At 39.6% G+C, this 17,236-nt stretch overlaps 1 protein-coding gene and 1 long non-coding RNA gene across 5 annotated transcripts; one reads left to right on the forward strand and one right to left on the reverse strand.

Annotated features, from left to right (window-relative positions):
• Window positions 1–6: 6 nt before the first annotated feature.
• LOC104909622 lies at window positions 7–1,918 on the forward strand. 4 transcript variants are annotated; one of them, XR_004158851.1, is made up of 3 exons: window positions 8–97; window positions 1,199–1,243; window positions 1,479–1,918. It is a non-coding gene; the product is annotated as an uncharacterized LOC104909622 (long non-coding RNA). The 4 variants fall into 4 exon arrangements; XR_004158850.1 differs by lacking the exon at window positions 8–97 and adding an exon at window positions 104–325; XR_004158849.1 differs by having other exon boundaries at window positions 7–97; window positions 1,199–1,918.
• On the reverse strand, window positions 1,461–17,198 carry CEBPZ (CCAAT enhancer binding protein zeta). The gene is given in 17 exon segments (XM_003203982.4): window positions 1,461–1,768; window positions 2,569–2,650; window positions 2,739–2,800; window positions 3,316–3,399; window positions 4,394–4,602; window positions 5,549–5,609; window positions 6,376–6,476; window positions 7,505–7,571; window positions 9,739–9,807; window positions 10,875–10,977; window positions 11,665–11,718; window positions 12,215–12,303; window positions 13,468–13,639; window positions 14,242–14,473; window positions 15,372–16,611; window positions 16,614–16,917; window positions 17,003–17,198. Coding segments are annotated over 17 exon segments (3,228 nt in total). The 5' UTR covers window positions 17,162–17,198; the 3' UTR covers window positions 1,461–1,628.
• Between the last annotated feature and the right edge of the window lie 38 nt (window positions 17,199–17,236).

Here is a 17,236-nt window from a genome sequence, read left to right on the forward strand (position 1 = left end):
GGCCGGGCGGGGTGCCACAGGAGCCGGGGATTGCGTCGCACCACAGCCGCGTTTATTCTGCACGCGTTTGGGTTTTTGGCGGCAAAGATCAGCGCAGGTTACCTGATGCCGGAAGGGGGTCTTGTGCCTTTTCGTAGTTAGGGGGAAGCAGCCGTCAGATGAAGCAGGATTCGATGAATCCTGTTTCAGGCATCTGCTCTGCAGCCCCTGGAGGGATCCTCAGGTTCACCGCTCGGTCTCACAGGCGTTGTGATTTGACGTTTTCCAGATGAGAGCAGACCCAGCTGGCAAGTGCAGAGGGCAGCCAGGGTCAGCTTCCAGTGAGGTAATGTCAGTCCCCAAAGCCTCTCATGCTTCTGATTCACTGCTTAGGGAACACACAAGTAAGCCATGCACCAGCTTAGTTATACAGAGAGGCTCCATCTGTGCTGCAGCCTTGTGCTGTGTGCACTCACGGCCCTTGCAAGACTCAGCAGTGGTGTGACAGGCCTGCGTCCCTGCAGGAGATGGCAGCCAGCCCTGCCACCCCAAGGTCAGCACGATCCCTAAGGCACCTGCTGCTGGGGCTGTGAGGCACCAGCTCCCCCTTTCAGCAGGAGAGTCATTTTAGACGGAGTTCCAATGGAACACCACCTACCCCTTTCTGTACTGTATCTTCATTCTGATACACCCTTGTAGAAGTTCTTCAGTTGTAGTTCTGCATGGTGTGGTGAGCTCAGGCAATGCCTTGCTGTGCGCAGAGTAAGGCTTTCATCACTTTGCACTAACAGTAGCACTTAGAAGTTCAAAAGACTGCTGCAAATCATTACAACGGCATTAAACTGTCATTTAATGATTTTCTGCTGGTTCAGTCAAGCTGCCTAAAGGATTCAGTGAACACTGAGGCCGTGTCAGGAATCAGTTTCCTAGTGAGTCCTTTGAAAGTCAGTCTGCTGTGCTTCATTCAGCTTTGTTCGAGTGTGCAACTTGTATGCAGTTACCACTAGCGTGAGGAAGCTCAGAAAACACTCATCTGATCGAGCTGCACACAGGAGAAGCCTCAATACGTTTCTGATACAATTTAAAAAAATGTGGATCACAGTACTCAACAACCTATCACAAAGAGCTAGGACAAACTTACTTAAAAGTAATAAAAATAGAGTATTTAATTATTTCTCTTAAAATATCATAAGTAACTATGACTTATCTTTCTTGTCAGACTTCAGATACACAATGCAGAAGAGGTTTCCATCAATTCTGGAAGGTAGGTTTGTGCTTGCTGGCTTTGGAAAGATGGCTGAAGCTTCTCTTGCATCTTACATATAAAACAGATCGTATTATTGCTTAAAACTACACCAGGAGAGATTGCAGAAGTATTTGTTGTTACATGTAGGTGTCTGAAGTGCTGGATGGAGACCTCAGAACTGCAGGGCTCTATGTCCAAACAAACTAGCCATAAAATCACTAAGTTACAGCTAACAGATTTTCCTGTTTTTCAGTTTATTACAAATCCAATGAGTGGTCTGGAATTCACGGCATAAGGGAGAATGACCAAATGGCATGGTTAAGCAGCAAGAATTAAAGTAAGAGAGGGTGATAGAGAAAATAATTATTTTGCCGTAGTTATTGTAAAAATTACGATGCCCAGCTCATCTTTTTGATTTCTTGCCTTTGTACTTCTTTTTCAGCCCTGTGTGCCTGAACTGTTTTTTCCTTTTGATGATGCTTTTCACATCCCTATTGTGAAGCCACCTGTCACGCTCTACTTCCCACTTGATCTGTTTGATATCTGGAAAGAGGAAAGATGGAAGATAAGAAGTCAGGAGCTGATAGATACTTCTGAACATCATGTGGAATACAGATAAATCATGTAGAAGTTAAAACTTGACTAATTTATTTATAAACGTTAATAAAATGCAAACTGCTGATTTTTTTGACACCAGAGAACCTTTTTTCTCCACAATACACATCCTACTATCTCAGAATCTTGGGGTTTAAGACTGCTCTTGACATTGATTTTTTTTTTTTTTAATGCTACATGCTCTCCTGTACAAGCATGCAGCACGTTATTGTTTTTTTCAGGTGACATCAGAAAGACTTGTAAAGGCCCTACAAAAAACTGACAATTCAAAGAAATACACATTTAATTCATCAGCGTTATTTCTGAGAAATTACTTTTGCTTCATCAATATCACGAGGAAACATTTCCAGTAGGTAGGTAAAGATAACCATGCTATCTTCCCTTCACAAGGATCCATGATACTCTTGATGAGAGCAAAATTCATATGAAGGCTTTACAGATGGTACACCGTCAGTTTTTATTTACAGTGTGAAAGGAAAACAAAAAAGTCCCCTCTTTTCTGAAGCCTTATTAAATCCAGTTGTCACAGTTAATATTAGCACTGTGCATCTTTTAACTGAAAAATGCTCCATCATCTCTTAATTATATTGAGCTACTTTCCCTCCTGTGTTCTTGCTAACCTTATGTGTTCCACACATAAAGTATATCACAAAATTTTAAGTACAGACTCTAAAGAGAAAGAAACAGAAGAGCACTACAACTACCTGCTCTCCATAGCATGTACTTACTTGCATTGTCTCTGTTAGCCATGGCATGTATTCCAATACTGTCAAACTTGGACACAGCATTTTCATCCAGCAGATAGCCAATCTTTAAAAAAAGAATATGCTTATTTTACTACAAAGAAGCATGTAGAATGCTTGAACTTTTTTATTTCCTGAGCACTGATCTAACTTACCTCTTCAGCAGCTGCCAGTATTTTGGCATCTTTGAGTTTTCTCTTCTTTCCTTGGCTGGATCCTTCAAACAAGAAGTACAATTCTTATGAGACAGAAATTCAAATTCACAATAATACTAAAACAGAGGTGTTTTAAATAGTTTTGTTGGTTTTGTTTGTTTGTTTTGTTTTTTAAATTTAATAAGACCACCTAAAATAACTCTGTTAGAAAACTTTATTCACCACCTCCCCGTAAAAAGGGGGGGGGAGGGGGGAAGGTTTTCCAACAGGAACTAAATAGCATAAATCTACACAATGTGTATTAGTAGCAAATACAGACCCACAAGCCACTCTGCCAGTACAACTCCATCCTTCAAATACACCTCCTTTGATCCCCAGCCCTTCAACAGCAGAACACCATTCTGAATTAGGCCACACTGTTTAGAAGACAGGGCTAAAACCAATTCATTTTCTTCTATGGTTTATTCAAATCTGAATTATGATCCACAAATCTACTGTACTGGTCTCTTTTCGTTACAATTTTTCCAGACTGCCTGTTTGTATTAGACCTTCTCAAATTGAAATAATACTTCCTTACCTTCAAGTGATCCCATAAAATTCATATCTTTCTTTCTCTTGGTCTTTTTACTGACAGACTTTGATTGACTGTCATTGTTAAGGTCTGTCAGAAAAAAAAATAATAATAAATGAGTTCCTCATTCCCATACCCATATCTGCATGTATTTAAAGCACACTGTAAAAATATCTATTTAGACATAAATCTATCTCAATGATCTGAGTCTTTACTTCAAAAATAAGTTTAAAACACAGTGGACACAACTGAACCTTGATTTCTTAAAGCCATAACATTAAAAACTGTTCAGTGATGTGCCTTTATGCTTTTTTTCCAAAGCACCAAATATTAATGAGGTAAGAAACTAAGATATGTAACATATATCTCAGGCTAGGGCATTATGTAAACTTTGATTGTCTGCTTAAGTATGACGAAAATGACAGTTTTATTAAAGATTCATGCATTAACAGCTGTATGAATAATTTACCTGCTCTATCTTCAATCATAGTCCTGTGACCTTAAGTTATTAGTTGAAATACTCCATTAATTTGTGCTTTGCAGCTACAGAAAGTACATTCTGAGTAACCCATGCTACTCAGTTGAAAAGACAATAAAGGCATAAAGATGCAGCAATCAGTTACTGGTACAGAGGTAATAAAAATAGGGGTGCATAGCTGCATTAGAAGAGTAAGCTGTTATTTGCAAGCCAGTAACATAGAAAGTTACCTGATCTAAAAATTAACATTAACTAACCCTAAGAAATAAAAAAATTAGGAACAGATTTTTTTTCCTCTTTGAAATCTTTTAATATGCTTGTGCACTGTAGCCATTATAAAGCTACTTTTGTTTTGCCAATGCTTTTAGCATCAAGAAAACACTGTCTTGTATGCAAACTATTAAACTTCATGTATAACTCCCATTTTCATCTCATAGACTGTGCAGAAAATGTTGTTTTTCTGAAAAACATTTCTTCACTTAAAACCCAAACCTTTCACCTAGATAACCAAATATTAATTTAAATACATAATTGCAAATTAAATAATCTATTTTTAAAAGATTTTTCTTGTTGTTGTTGTTGCTTTTACGTTAGATGTTACTTTACCTGGGCTGTTATCATCATGAGACACATCCATAAATACACCTCCTTCCTCATCCATATCCTCTTCAAAGTCATCTTCCTCCATGCTTCCTAAGGAGACTTCCTCATCATCCAGGTCACTGAACTCGTCTTCATCATCAGAATCCTCCCAGTCAGCTCCGGATTCCTCACTTTTGCTTTTCTTATTTCCCTTGCTTTTCTTTTTTATATTACTAAAAAAATACATAACAAGTTGAGCACATCATATGGTAGAATACAGTTTGCCAGATAACATCCATCTACCTGTAAACAGTATGGTAGAAAAGTAAAGCATCACAGCAAATTCTGTAAATACAGTAATAATAAATATAATAAATGTATTATGCACACAGGTATGGAACTCTGATAAAAACTAAGTAGTTTTAAGACATTTTGGAGATAATCCTATTCTAAAATAAACTGAGTCTTTCCACGCGTCTTTGCTCCTTTTCAGAAAGTCTTTTCCATAAAAACCACATAGTATGTTGGATCTCTGTATGAGGAAGGAACCTCTTCTTTTTTTCCACAGAAAGTAAGTGCAGCTCTTTAGATGCTGGATGCTTAGTTGTTGTTTTATGTCTCCTCTTATTTTTTACTCCCACCCACCTGGATCACAGAAACATTTCAGTAAGAGTTTAAACTTCAATTCTTATTTTAATTCTTAAACAGAATATTCTATGCTGATGTTAAGGGTATACTGAAGATACTTTAACTAAAAAAGAGATTAATCAATCACTAATGAACTGCGGACTTCCTGAAAACTGAGCTCTGTTAATTTGGATCCCACAGTTTATTCCCTGAGTTAGGTCCAGTTACAACCAGTCCTGACAGCAGCAGCACAACTATGCCTCATTTTGTTTCCTTCTGTACATGGTAATTCCCAAACAGAAACCAGAGACAATGAAAAACAAGTAGGATTACATCTTGTTTACCGGGTTACTGCATTGTACAGATAAAATAGTACAGGTCTCATGCTTCAAGCAGAGGTACTGTAAGCACCATTGAATCACAATGCTCCATTCTGAGGAATGCAGAAAAAGCAGCACTACCCAGCATTCAACTGCCATTGCCTTTTTTCTTTTCTTTTTTTGCTGCAAAAATGATAAGCTGAAAGATGAAAGAACTGATTTAAAGTCTTACCCAGCAAAATCAAGGTCATCCTGGCTAACACCAACGGCACTATCATCAGCTTCAAATGCATCTGGGGAAAAAAATACTTTTTACTACAAGTGTCAAACAAAAATTATGAAGTTATTGCAAAATATTAAGTATTGTTTATTGTTTATTATTTATATGATCTGCATCAATAGCAGCGGGACCTGACATTAAATGGTTCATACTCCCACAGAAAAATAATCCACAAAACAATTACTTTAAAATAAGTGGACTTTTTCTGAAGAAAAATAAATAAAACAAAATGAAAATAGATAGATCTCTCTTTAAATAATAATGACAGTTTTCTTTTTCCAGAATGTAATTTCTGATCAGCATCAGATGTTATCCAAGTCAGACAAAAACTCAATTAGGATACTTCAAATGAATGTCCTGACAGATAGTCTGTTGGCTAATTTCCAGGTTAGAAGTTTGCCAAGGCCCTAACTGAACAACTCATCTCATGAGAGATATCAGGAATTATGACAGAATCTCTAAGGAAGGTTTAAAAAGACCAGGCAATCAAAAAAGGCTACAAGAAAATGTTATTTCATTCTCAGGCTACATTTGGAAATGAACAAAGAAACATCAACAGATCTGTGCCAGTTTGTTTACACTCAAACACCCAAAATTTCCTACCTGAGCTATATAAGCTGTATTGTTAACTACAGCAGCATAGAACAGGAACTGAAAAGTCAGTTTTCTACCACTTTCACATTCATGTACCAGATTATTTTATACAAAAAGGATAAATTAATAATTCGTAAAAGCAGGAAATACCAGGATAGTTACTACAAGGAAAAATGCAACTTTACCCAATGCTCTTTCAAACTCATCATCGTCCACATCTTCTATACTTTCTTCATCCTCCTGGCGCCTGTGTTTCTCTCTTGTTTTATCAAACTTTTTAAAAAATCTGAAACAGCATATTACTCTCAGACACAAAGCTACAGGTGATTCTTTATAAGATTAAAAAAAAAAACTAAACTAAAAAAATAACCCAGCAGATAGATTCAACTGTGTATTTTTCCAGCTGAAAAGAGTAAGTTAACTATTTCAAACACATCCCAGAACAGAGATTTGTATTTTCTTTCTTTTTCAAGCTGTAAGTCACCACTGTAAGATTAAAACAGTACAATTTCACAGAGGTGCTAGAAATCATTTTGAACATAGTGAATTTATAAAAGGGCAAAAGGAAGATGTGCAGATCTGGAAAGTGTCAAGGTCAACTTAGAATCATAGAATGGGTCAGGTTGAAAAAGACCTTAAAGATCATCAAGTTCAACCACAAGCTAACCATACTACCCTAACTCTGACAACTCTCCACTAAATCATGTCCCTGAGCACCCCAAAAGGTTTTTAAACACATTCAGGGATGGTGATTCAACCACCTCCCTGGGGAGCCTATTCCAGTGCTTAACAACTCTTTCTGTAAAGAGGTTTTTCGTAAACTTACTCTGGCACAACTTGAGGCCATCTCCCCTCGTCCTGTCACCTGCCACCAGTGAGAAGAGACCAACCCCATCCTCACTGCAATCACCTTTCAGATAACTGAAAAGAGCAATAACGTCTCCCCTCAGCTGCCTCTTCCCCAGACTAAAAAAAAACCCACAATCTACCAACTAAGTTATATTGAATCTACCTCTGATACTTAAGAATTACAACCCACGAGCCATTCAGTATCACCCAGTGTTTAGGGTGTATTTATCATAACAATATTATTATTTGATATATAGATTCCAAGCACTGACTGCTTTCACTCATGATATTCTTTGCTTTTGATAAATTCTGAAATTATGTTCTAAGGAAACTGTCATCACAAGTCACTCAAATTAATTTGCAAGCACATGAAACACTAGCAAATACTTATTAGATGTAATTTTTTTTTTTGAAGGCATTGCATTACAAAACTCTTAAAATGAATGTTCATAAATATTTCATTACCTGTGAAAAAATACTTCATCCACTGGGATTTTGCTTTCATCTCTGGCAAGAAATTCCTTACTATTGACTGCAAAAGCCAAAAAGAACTGATTTTACTTCAAGTTGAAATGACTGTTATTCTTCTCAGTGGTGTCACAAATGGTTAAACAGCATTACAGACAGAAGTACACCGATACTCAGTGCCAACTGTTGCATAAAGTGAGTTCGTCACAAAACTTCAAATCAACAGTTCTTCGTATATACTGATAATTAGTGTGAGCAGGACCCTTGGAAAAACTCCACCAGGTTCGAAGGATACTTTTCTTTTTTTTAATTCTTATTTTAAAAATAAAGTAGGAAATAATGTAAGCTAGCTTTCATCCACTGGAACAGTAAAACAGCTACAGCCCAGCACCCCTGGCAGTAAGAAGCAATGCAGCTGAAATGAGAGCCATGTACCAGAAGCCAATCAAGCATGCTGAAGAATGGATCCAGCCCTATTCTACCACCATTTCTGAGGAAACAGGGCAAAGTATGACATCTGCAGCAACAGACCAACTAGGGTATCAATGATCGGCCCTGTGAAGAAGCTTTCCCTCTCATGTCTTTCACTTCCCTCCCTTTCCTCAGAAGAAAGTGCTACTGCTTATCTCAGTGGACATACATGGTAATATTTCCTAAGTGACAAAGGTTTGTTTCTGAAAAGAGATCAGCATACAAAATAACTGTTCAAATAAATAGTAGAAGGTATCAGAGGATTTGCAACCTCAGTTCTTCATGCCTCAGCAGTGCCTAACTATAATATATAAACACTATTTTGGACATTTCACTTGTAAAATACTTAACTTCCTCAAGTTGCGGTAAATGTTCAGTTTGTTCCTTCAAATAAGAATAAACTAAAGAATGCAATAACAAATTATATCCTCAAATGCATTCTAGATAAGAATTCTTTAAGCTTTCATAGCCAGAAAAACGCACATCACAAAGGGCACAACAGTTAATCTGTATTAGTAAAGCTCCCGCTTAACACATCAGATCTAAAGTTACAGGAAGTACATCTGTGGGAATGTTAGAGGCTTCACCACAGATTATGGTACCTCTTCTATCCTCAAGGAAAGAGTCTGAAGTTTTATCCTGCTTTTAACTACTGGTTCTTTCCATCAAACCTTGCCCATAATCACTGTAAAGACTGGGAGTGGACAAAACCCAGCTTTTTTTCTGTAGGCAGGTAGTTACCTACCAAAGTAAGAACAGAAGAGATGCTGAACACAAATCCTAAAAGCCACAGCTGTGGCATTGTTTGAAGTAATCCACATAATCTAAGGAAAGAGCTTAGTACGGTTTACATTGTTATATAAATCCATTTTCCGAGATGGTAAGTCACTTTTCAATTACATTAAGCAGAATTAATGTGATCATACGATAGTTTGGAAACAAATTCATTAACTGCATACTACTACTGCATTAACTAGTACTAGCCCAGCTTACATTTTAAAGATTTTTATATAATTCTAGGTGTAGTTTTAGAAATTTCATGAAGCAAAAAAAGTAGGATGCCAGACATAAAAATGGCATATCTTTGAGCAGGAAACTTACTATTTTGTAAACACACATATCTCTAAAGTTAATACCCTAACAAATTGCTCTTCTAACTAGAATTAACATTAGCCAGAAGAAACTCTAAGGCTGTTTACATTTTTTAGCAGCATTTTTGCCCCCACGGTGTCACACTGCCAGCTACAAGCCAATCTGTACCAATGCTCTACATTTTTCACATGAGACTGCAAAATTTACTCTCTACCTAGCGAGCGTATCACCTTCTATGAGATGCAGGAAAAAAAATGGTAATTTAGATTGAGAAAATATAGAAAATGCATGTAGGCGATAGTAAAAATAGCACAGCAGACAAAAAGGCATGTTGTTTTCAGGCACTCTGTCTTGTGCTGTTATACATTTCCTAATGGCAAGGAGAAAGTATAAGGTTGATGATACACTGCCTAAGAAAAAGGAATGGCTATCAGAAAGTAATCGACAACTAGAGGGAAAATACAGAGAGAAAAGGTATTAACATTTGTTGACTAAAGCTAAGTAGTAGTACAGTAGAAGGTAAACTGTTTTTCTACTCAAATAGACAGTGATTGAGACAACAGAAACAGCACAGCACAGAGGATGGACAACCATCAGCCAAGACTTTTTTTTAACTTCAAAAAAACAGTTTCTCAATCATAATGTTAAAAGAAAAGTGGCCAGCCTACCTGCCAGATTTCGTATATCCGTCATAAACTGCTTCTTCTTCCGCTGCATTACCACACTGCCGGTGTTCTCTGGAGCAGAACATAAATCAGAAACAAATTATTAGAACTTATACAAAGCTGAGAGGAATGGCTGCTATCCAGAGTGACCCTGGCAGGCTATAAAAACATGCAGTTCAGCAAAGAGAACTGCAGGAAGTCCTGCAACTGGGGAGATGCAACCCCAGGAACTAATATATATGTAGGGGGTCACCCAGCTAGAAAGCAACTTGGCAGAAAAGGCCCTGAGAGACAGCAGGTTGACCAGGAACCAGCAATGTGCCCTTGCCACAGAGACAATCAATGTTAACCTGGACTGCATTAGGAAGAGTGTTATCAGAATGCCAAGGCAAGGGATCCCTTCCCTCTGTTCAACCCTGGTGAAGTTACGCCTGGAGGGCAGTGCCCAGTTCTGGGCCCCCAGTACAAGAGATGTGCATACTACAGGGAGCCCAGGAAAGGGCCTTAAAGATGAAAGGATGAGAGCATCTCTCCTGGGAAGAACGGCCACGAGGGATGGGACTATTCAGCCTGGAACAGACTTAAGGGAGAGTGTCATCAATGTGCACAAATACCTGAAGGGAATGTACAAAGAAGATAAAGTCAGGTTATTTTCAGAAGGGTCCGGGGATAAGGTGAGGAAATGGGGTTTGTATTCATCTGAACATCAGGAAGCACTTTTTACTGTGAGATTGGCTGAGCACTGGCACAGGCTGCCCATAGAGGCTGTGCAGTCTCCCTCTTTAGATGTCATCTTCAAAAGCCACTTGGATATGGTCCTGGGCAGCCTGCTTAAGCACGGGAGTTGGACTAAATGATCTCCACAGATGCATTCCAACCTTGATTATTCTGTGCTCAGTCTTTACACTCCCCTACATTTATTCCTGCTAGCTTGGCAGTTATTGAAAACTCCGGTTAAGAGGCAGCACTTTGTGGCTAGCAGCTGGTTCTAAGTTACAGATACCTTTCACACAGCCCTGCAGACTGATGTCACTCCTCTGGTGTACCACATGCACCCCAAATATTTGACAAGCATAGGTCGTTAACAATCTGATAGAGTTTCACCATCAACAATCAAGACCAAATGCAAAGAAGTTCACCTTTGCCTTTGTGGAGTTTGGGATTTCTGTACACAAAGCGATCCAAAAATCTCATTAATGTGAAATCTTGCAAAGGGTCCCCGGAGTACTGAATGTGATTTCCCTGAAATAAGAAAATGTTTGTGATCTTCATTTTCAAAAGACAGCAACATAAAGTTAGAGGCTCAAACGGTCCATCAAAAACCAATAAAGATTTGGGGATATCTCATCATTTAAGCCTGACAAGTTAAACCGTTCCTTTACATGCTTTTATTCTTGGAATCTCACTGTTTTCTTCAAAAAGTACCTCCCTCACTTCATTTCAGTGATCAACTGCCTCGCAATGTACTGTGCTAAAAGAGAAACATTTTTATTGACAGCGACTCATAGTTTGCAACTACTAAGTTAATAGTCAGTGCAACTTGAATACCAAATGTATAAAAGAAAATAAAAATTCTAAGTAGGCACTCGTACATGAGATCATCACAGTATTTTAAGAACTAAATAAGTAAAAGTTTTGTTTCAGAGCCTCTCACATCAAAAACAAAACACTTTATGCAGACAGACCAAAATCTAAAACAACTCTAAGGATCACATAATATGCACTTTTCAACCTAGTTTTTCCTTCTGTGAACAGTCTCATTTATAAAGCATAGATAATTCAATGAAAAGCTTTGTATGAGTGCATGTTACATGTCACAGTGTTGCAGAACTTCTAGCAACCTGCAGAGTGCAATAAAGTCTTATACTTTTTTTTAAATGGCAAAGGATAGCTAACAAAAATCACAGTTAGACAGGTAAAAGCACTTACTTCTAGAATTGTTTTTGCAAAGAGAGCCACAGATGGATGAAAATGTTCAGAAAGCTGAAAAACACAAAACATTTCTTTATTTCTACTTCAAAAATAAATGCCATCGTTTTTCATGTTGTCATAGACTTCTGACAACACTGTATTTGAAAACCACTCTGCAACTCACCAAACAACACACAAGCATGTACTGGGGCCCTGCTCTTGAACAACTAAGGAATGTCAAGTTCTGATCTTTTGTTAGCATTAACCAAAAGTATCCACGACTATAGTTTTATTTAACTAAACAACAAAAAGCTTCATTAATAAAAGTAAAGATTCAAAAGTCTAAAAAAGATCACAGATCAAATCTCCACTACAAAATTACTATTCCTACTCTGGAATAACAGCATCAAATACAGCACATACAAGTTTAGAGCTGAACAGTGTGTCCTTTAACCTTTCTGTCATGTGACTGAGGTAACTACCCCAGAAATAACAAAATTAATTTTCTTTTCTTGATACAAGGACCACACTAAGAAACACAGTATGCAGTAACAGGAGAACGCTTTACCTTCTTCAGTTCCCAAAGGCTTGTACTTTCAGCACCGCAATACAAAGGACTTCGGTGCAAAGGATCATAGGAAACCCCATTCTTTCTCCCTGGGGGACAGCAGAGATAGAAAAAGACTATTACATTTCCTCAAGAAAACTCAGGAGAGTATTATCTTCATTTCAACGTGACAGCAATGCTGTTCATCATTCTTTGCTAGACAGACCACAGACTCACACAGTAGCAGACAAAGATTAAATCCAGAAGCCTACAGTATGACCAGGTGGTACAGGTGAGCTCCTACTTGCTTCCAGGGAAGCCCTTGAAAACCCCTTCTCTGTTACAAAAAGGAAATATTGTCTCTCGTACACAGCACTGGTGAGACTACGCCTTGAATACTCAGTTTTGGGACCCTCACTATCAAGACACTGAGTTGCTCAAGAGTTTGCAAAGAAGAGCAACACAGTTGATGAAGGGACTAGAAAAAAGTTTTACAAGGAGTGGCTGAGGGAACTGGGGCTGTTGAGCCTGGAGAACAAGAGGTTGAAGGGAAACCTCACCACTGCCTGAAAGGAGTCTGCAGGTAGGAGGATGTTGGTTTCTTTTCTCAGGTGAAAAGTGATGGCACATGAGGAAATGGCCTTGCATTGTGTCAGAGGTTTGAATCGGACATCAGAAATAATTTCTTCAGAGAGGGTGGTCATGTGCTGAAATGGACTGCCCAGATGTGGTACAGTCCCCATCCCTGGAGGTATTTAAGAGACGTGTGGATGTGGCACTACAGTATATGGTTTAGTGATGGGACTTGGTGGGTCAGATGGATAGCTTGAACTTGATGACCTTGAACATCTTTTCCAGACTGATGATTCTATGACTCTGTGAAAAGGTCATCAGGAAAGAGAAAAGCTAGAAGCAGGCTCAGAGCTAGACAGGTTGTTCTACCAAGGTTCAACTGAACATGCACCTACACACACCCCGACAATGGCTACGTTACTCTGAATGTCTTTCAAGTTGGAAGAAAAAAAATCCAGTTTGTTTATTACTTAGGCACAAACACACTGGCCTATTAGAGAAAACAGCTAAAAGATGAATACAGTCTCTTCACTATTGCTGAGCAAACAGAAAGAGGAAAAAAAATGATTCTGACTGCTTTGATTCAAACTTCAATTTGAAAAACTAAAATTATGTTCTAATTAATTTTACCAGTCTTGATCAATATGTCACTGTTACTGAACGTTAGGACTTGAATACATTATGTTTTCTTGCTAATTTACCTCCCATATTCTCATGATGCACCCATGAGGCTGCTGAACTCAGATTATTAGTTTTAGCAGAATTTTCTGTTGCGCTCCTCTCTTCCCTTTCTACTTTGTCTGCATCCACAAATGTTTCCTCACTCTCTTCAGCCTCTTCTTGATCCTTAAAGCACTCTTCTTCATCAGACTCCTAAATAATATAGAAAATGTTTGTGAACAGCTTTTCTTTTTCAGTTTTATTACAATTTGTAATCCACATACATATGTGGAAAAATCCACATACTTCTGAAGAATCAGCACAAAAAAATACAGTGTCTAGACAACACATATTTTTGGCCACGATACAAGACTACAATTGAACTTTGCAGTCTTACAGTTATACAGTCGTCAGTGCAAAGGTCCCTCCTCATTTGATGAAAGAAAATAATATATTATTCCAATACTACCTGGTTATACTTCAGAGACTGCAAAAAGAAGAAGGCCATGTTCTGACAGAACTTTTTGGACTGTAGCGTTTATCTGCTTATTTATACAGCATTTAGCAAAATAACTTCCTCCATGAATGAAAGCTGTAGGACCTGCTGGAATGCAGACAACATCTTTGCAGATTTTTAATGCAGTTATAATTGTTGAAGTACTTTTTGCCACAGAACAATCAGATATTAACAAAATCTCCTAAGAATTCCATTTTAAAAGACAGTCCTTTCCAGGTATGAAGAATTATTCACAAAGAGAAATAGATTAGGGAAAGGTGAACATCTCTCTTAGCCCTGTGGAATAAAGAAGTCATACCACGTGATCCTGTAATTGGACTCTCAGGCCTGGTTTTACTTTCAGAAGCTCAGACAGAAGGTACAGGGTTCCACAAATGAAGGGTGGTGTCTGTCCAGTAGTGACCTGAAGCAACCTCTTCACGAAGGCCTTCACTCGCCGTAACACCACGTCTGCCTTCAGAGATTTATAGACAAGATTAAGAAACATGGATGGCTTTGAGCAGGCTGCTAAACCAGGATCTAGAAGCTTCCTGTAGAAAACAAAGGAGAATTAATCATCATAACACACACTGAAGAATAACTGCTATCAAAAACTACTATCCACATTTTTCAGACAGGTATCCAGAAGTACAGTCACAGCTTGTTCTCCGGTAGAACAAACCATTATGAACAATGTTGAAAATGTCAACAGCTGTGTAATATTTGTAAGTCCATAACAAACAATTAACATTAAAAAAAAACCTGTACTAGTAAATGAAATAAATGTAAATAACCAATCTGACCTATTCAGGTAATCAAAAAAGTAGAAAGAAAATGGTTGGCAACTGTCAGGCTTCAGAATCAGGCCAGATCTCTGTGTCGGCAAGTCCACTTTCTATTCACTTTTTTTCTGACACTATCTGGTACACAAAGGCCCCGAAATGTACTGCATGGTCTAGGGGAATCCAAGTTCCCTTTATAAAATCAGCATCAACTAAACAGAAGCCTGTAGGGAACCTACCAAGTGTCTAAATAATCAGCTAGGATCAAAAAGGAGATTATTTAGAACATGAGTTTTCCCAACTCAACAAATTAAGTCATCTAAGGATCATGTTGACATAAGGTTTTCCTCCCTTATGAAAAACAGACAACAGGATTTTAGGCTATTACATCACTAAAACACACTGTCTGTAAAAGTGATTTCAGAATAAGTAATTATCAAATAGTGCTAAAATGTATTTGGAATTAAAACCAGAAAACAGTGCAAAGTCACGTTCTCACAACCCTCCACTGTCCTCTATCCCCATGTTAAGTTAAAAAAACTAAAAATTACGTATGTTATTTTCTAGCCCATAGTAAACATCAGAAATGTTTATCCAGTGGGACACAAAGTTTGCAAAATCTTAATGGCAGTTAAGCTTTTACCAAAGATCCAAGCCTGTCACTTACTTATACAGCGCTGCGTAGTACCTATCGGATACAGTCTGCTGGGAGTCCATAACCTGGAACAGTAACATCAAGGCCTGGACACTGGTGCTGAAGTTCACAAGGTGCAGAACTTTAAACAAGGTGTTCATCTGTTCTTTTACTTTCTCATCACCAATCTCAGCGTAAGGGTAAGCTCTGTTTACCCCGCTAAGAAGAGCGCTGAGCATTTTGGATTCAACATCTTTTTTCTTAATGCAGTTCCGAAAAAAACAGAAATACAAAGATATCAGCTTGTTGGCCAATGGAGTTTCTTCATGACTGAGGACTATCTGATTTAAAAAGCACATGGCATAATACTGAGTCTTTGCACTGATGTTTGTGCGGTACAAAAGTCTCTCCACCTCACTGCACACCACTCCTTTCATATTTGGATGCTTGTGAAGTAAAGTCTCTAGGAGATAAGAGGCTTTGGTGGCTATTTTGTTCTGAGGGTCTCCCAGTTTATTTACCAGCTGAACAAGCAGAAATTTCTCCTGCTCAGGTTTGTTGCAGAGAAGCTCGTGGGCAGCTGCCAGCGCTCGGGTTTTTGTTGCTGTCAGGGAATCGTGGCTCAGTATTTCCAAGGTCTGCACAAACTCTGCCACCTGCAGCTTCAGCTGGTGCTCAAAGTACCATAGTATCAGCCGTCTGTCCCTTGAATCTCTGTTGCCACTCGACATTTTCTCTATGTTGTTAAATGGACGCTGTGAGAAAGACCACAGCTTGCGAGTATCCGGTAAGAGATCTGAAAGGAGAAGCTCTCTGAAAGTATCCAGGGCCATGAGGCTCTGTTGCCTGCTGCCCTTCTTCTTTACCAGGTTCACCAAGTTCTCAACAAAGTGGAGACTGTGGACAGCGCTGTCCTGAATGAGGAGGGTCATGGCTGCCATCCTGTCAGCGAGGGTGCCTGAAGACACAACTGTTTTCATCCATGCCGACGAGGCCCCCTTCTGATACTCCGTCTTGTTCTTGTACAGTTCTGTCTCGTGCTGGTACAGCTTTTGGGCCAAGGCCTTGTACTGGGACAGGAGGGCTGGATCCTGCGGCTTAGCAGAAGTCTCACCGGTGTACTCCAGGTCGTACCATTTGCCTCCAGGTTTGACCAATATCACCTCCCTAGCATGAAATGTGAAGTCCTCTTCCAGCCTCTCCTTCTGTACTGATTGCTGCTGGCGTGCTAGCTTCTTCTTGCTGTCTTTTCTACCGCTCACTTGCTCTTCGGCTTTTTTTCTTTTTTCCCTTCTGATGAAGGAGAAATTGTTTCCTTCTTGCTTTTCTCCTTGCTTTTCTCCTTATTTTTCTCCTTCTTGCTTTTCTCCTTCTTTGGAGTCTTCCCTTTCTCTTTGCCACCCTTTTTCTCCTCCTCCTCTTCCTCCTCATCCACGCAGCTCTTTGCATACTTGCTAAGCCCCAAAGAGCCGATGAAGGCCTCCAGCTCCCCCTCCTTCAAATCGTCGATGGCACCTTTCTTGCCGCCGTCCACCATCTCCTCAGCCTCGTCCACGGAGCACAGCATGAGGAAGTCTTGCTGCGGGAGGCAGCGAGGCGGTTACACGCGGCTTACACGCGGGCCCCACGCGCTCGCGCTCCCGCTCTCTCCCGCATCCCCTCACCTTGGTGCCGCCGAGGCGGAGCACCTCGTCCAGCGTGAACCCATCGGCATCTCCACCGCCGTCGTCGTCGTCATCATCATCATCGTCATCTTCATCCAGTTCGTAGCCGGCCGCTTCCTCCGGCCGCCGCCTCACGCCCCACTCCCCGAGCGCCGCCATGGCAGCCTGCAGGAAGGCGGCTCGGTGACGCAGGCGCAGCGCCCGCTTCCGGCGCGGAGGAGCGTCCGGCGGTGC

Source organism: Meleagris gallopavo, chromosome 2 (assembly GCF_000146605.3).
Source record: "Meleagris gallopavo isolate NT-WF06-2002-E0010 breed Aviagen turkey brand Nicholas breeding stock chromosome 2, Turkey_5.1, whole genome shotgun sequence".
Taxonomy (NCBI): Eukaryota; Metazoa; Chordata; class Aves; order Galliformes; family Phasianidae; genus Meleagris; species Meleagris gallopavo.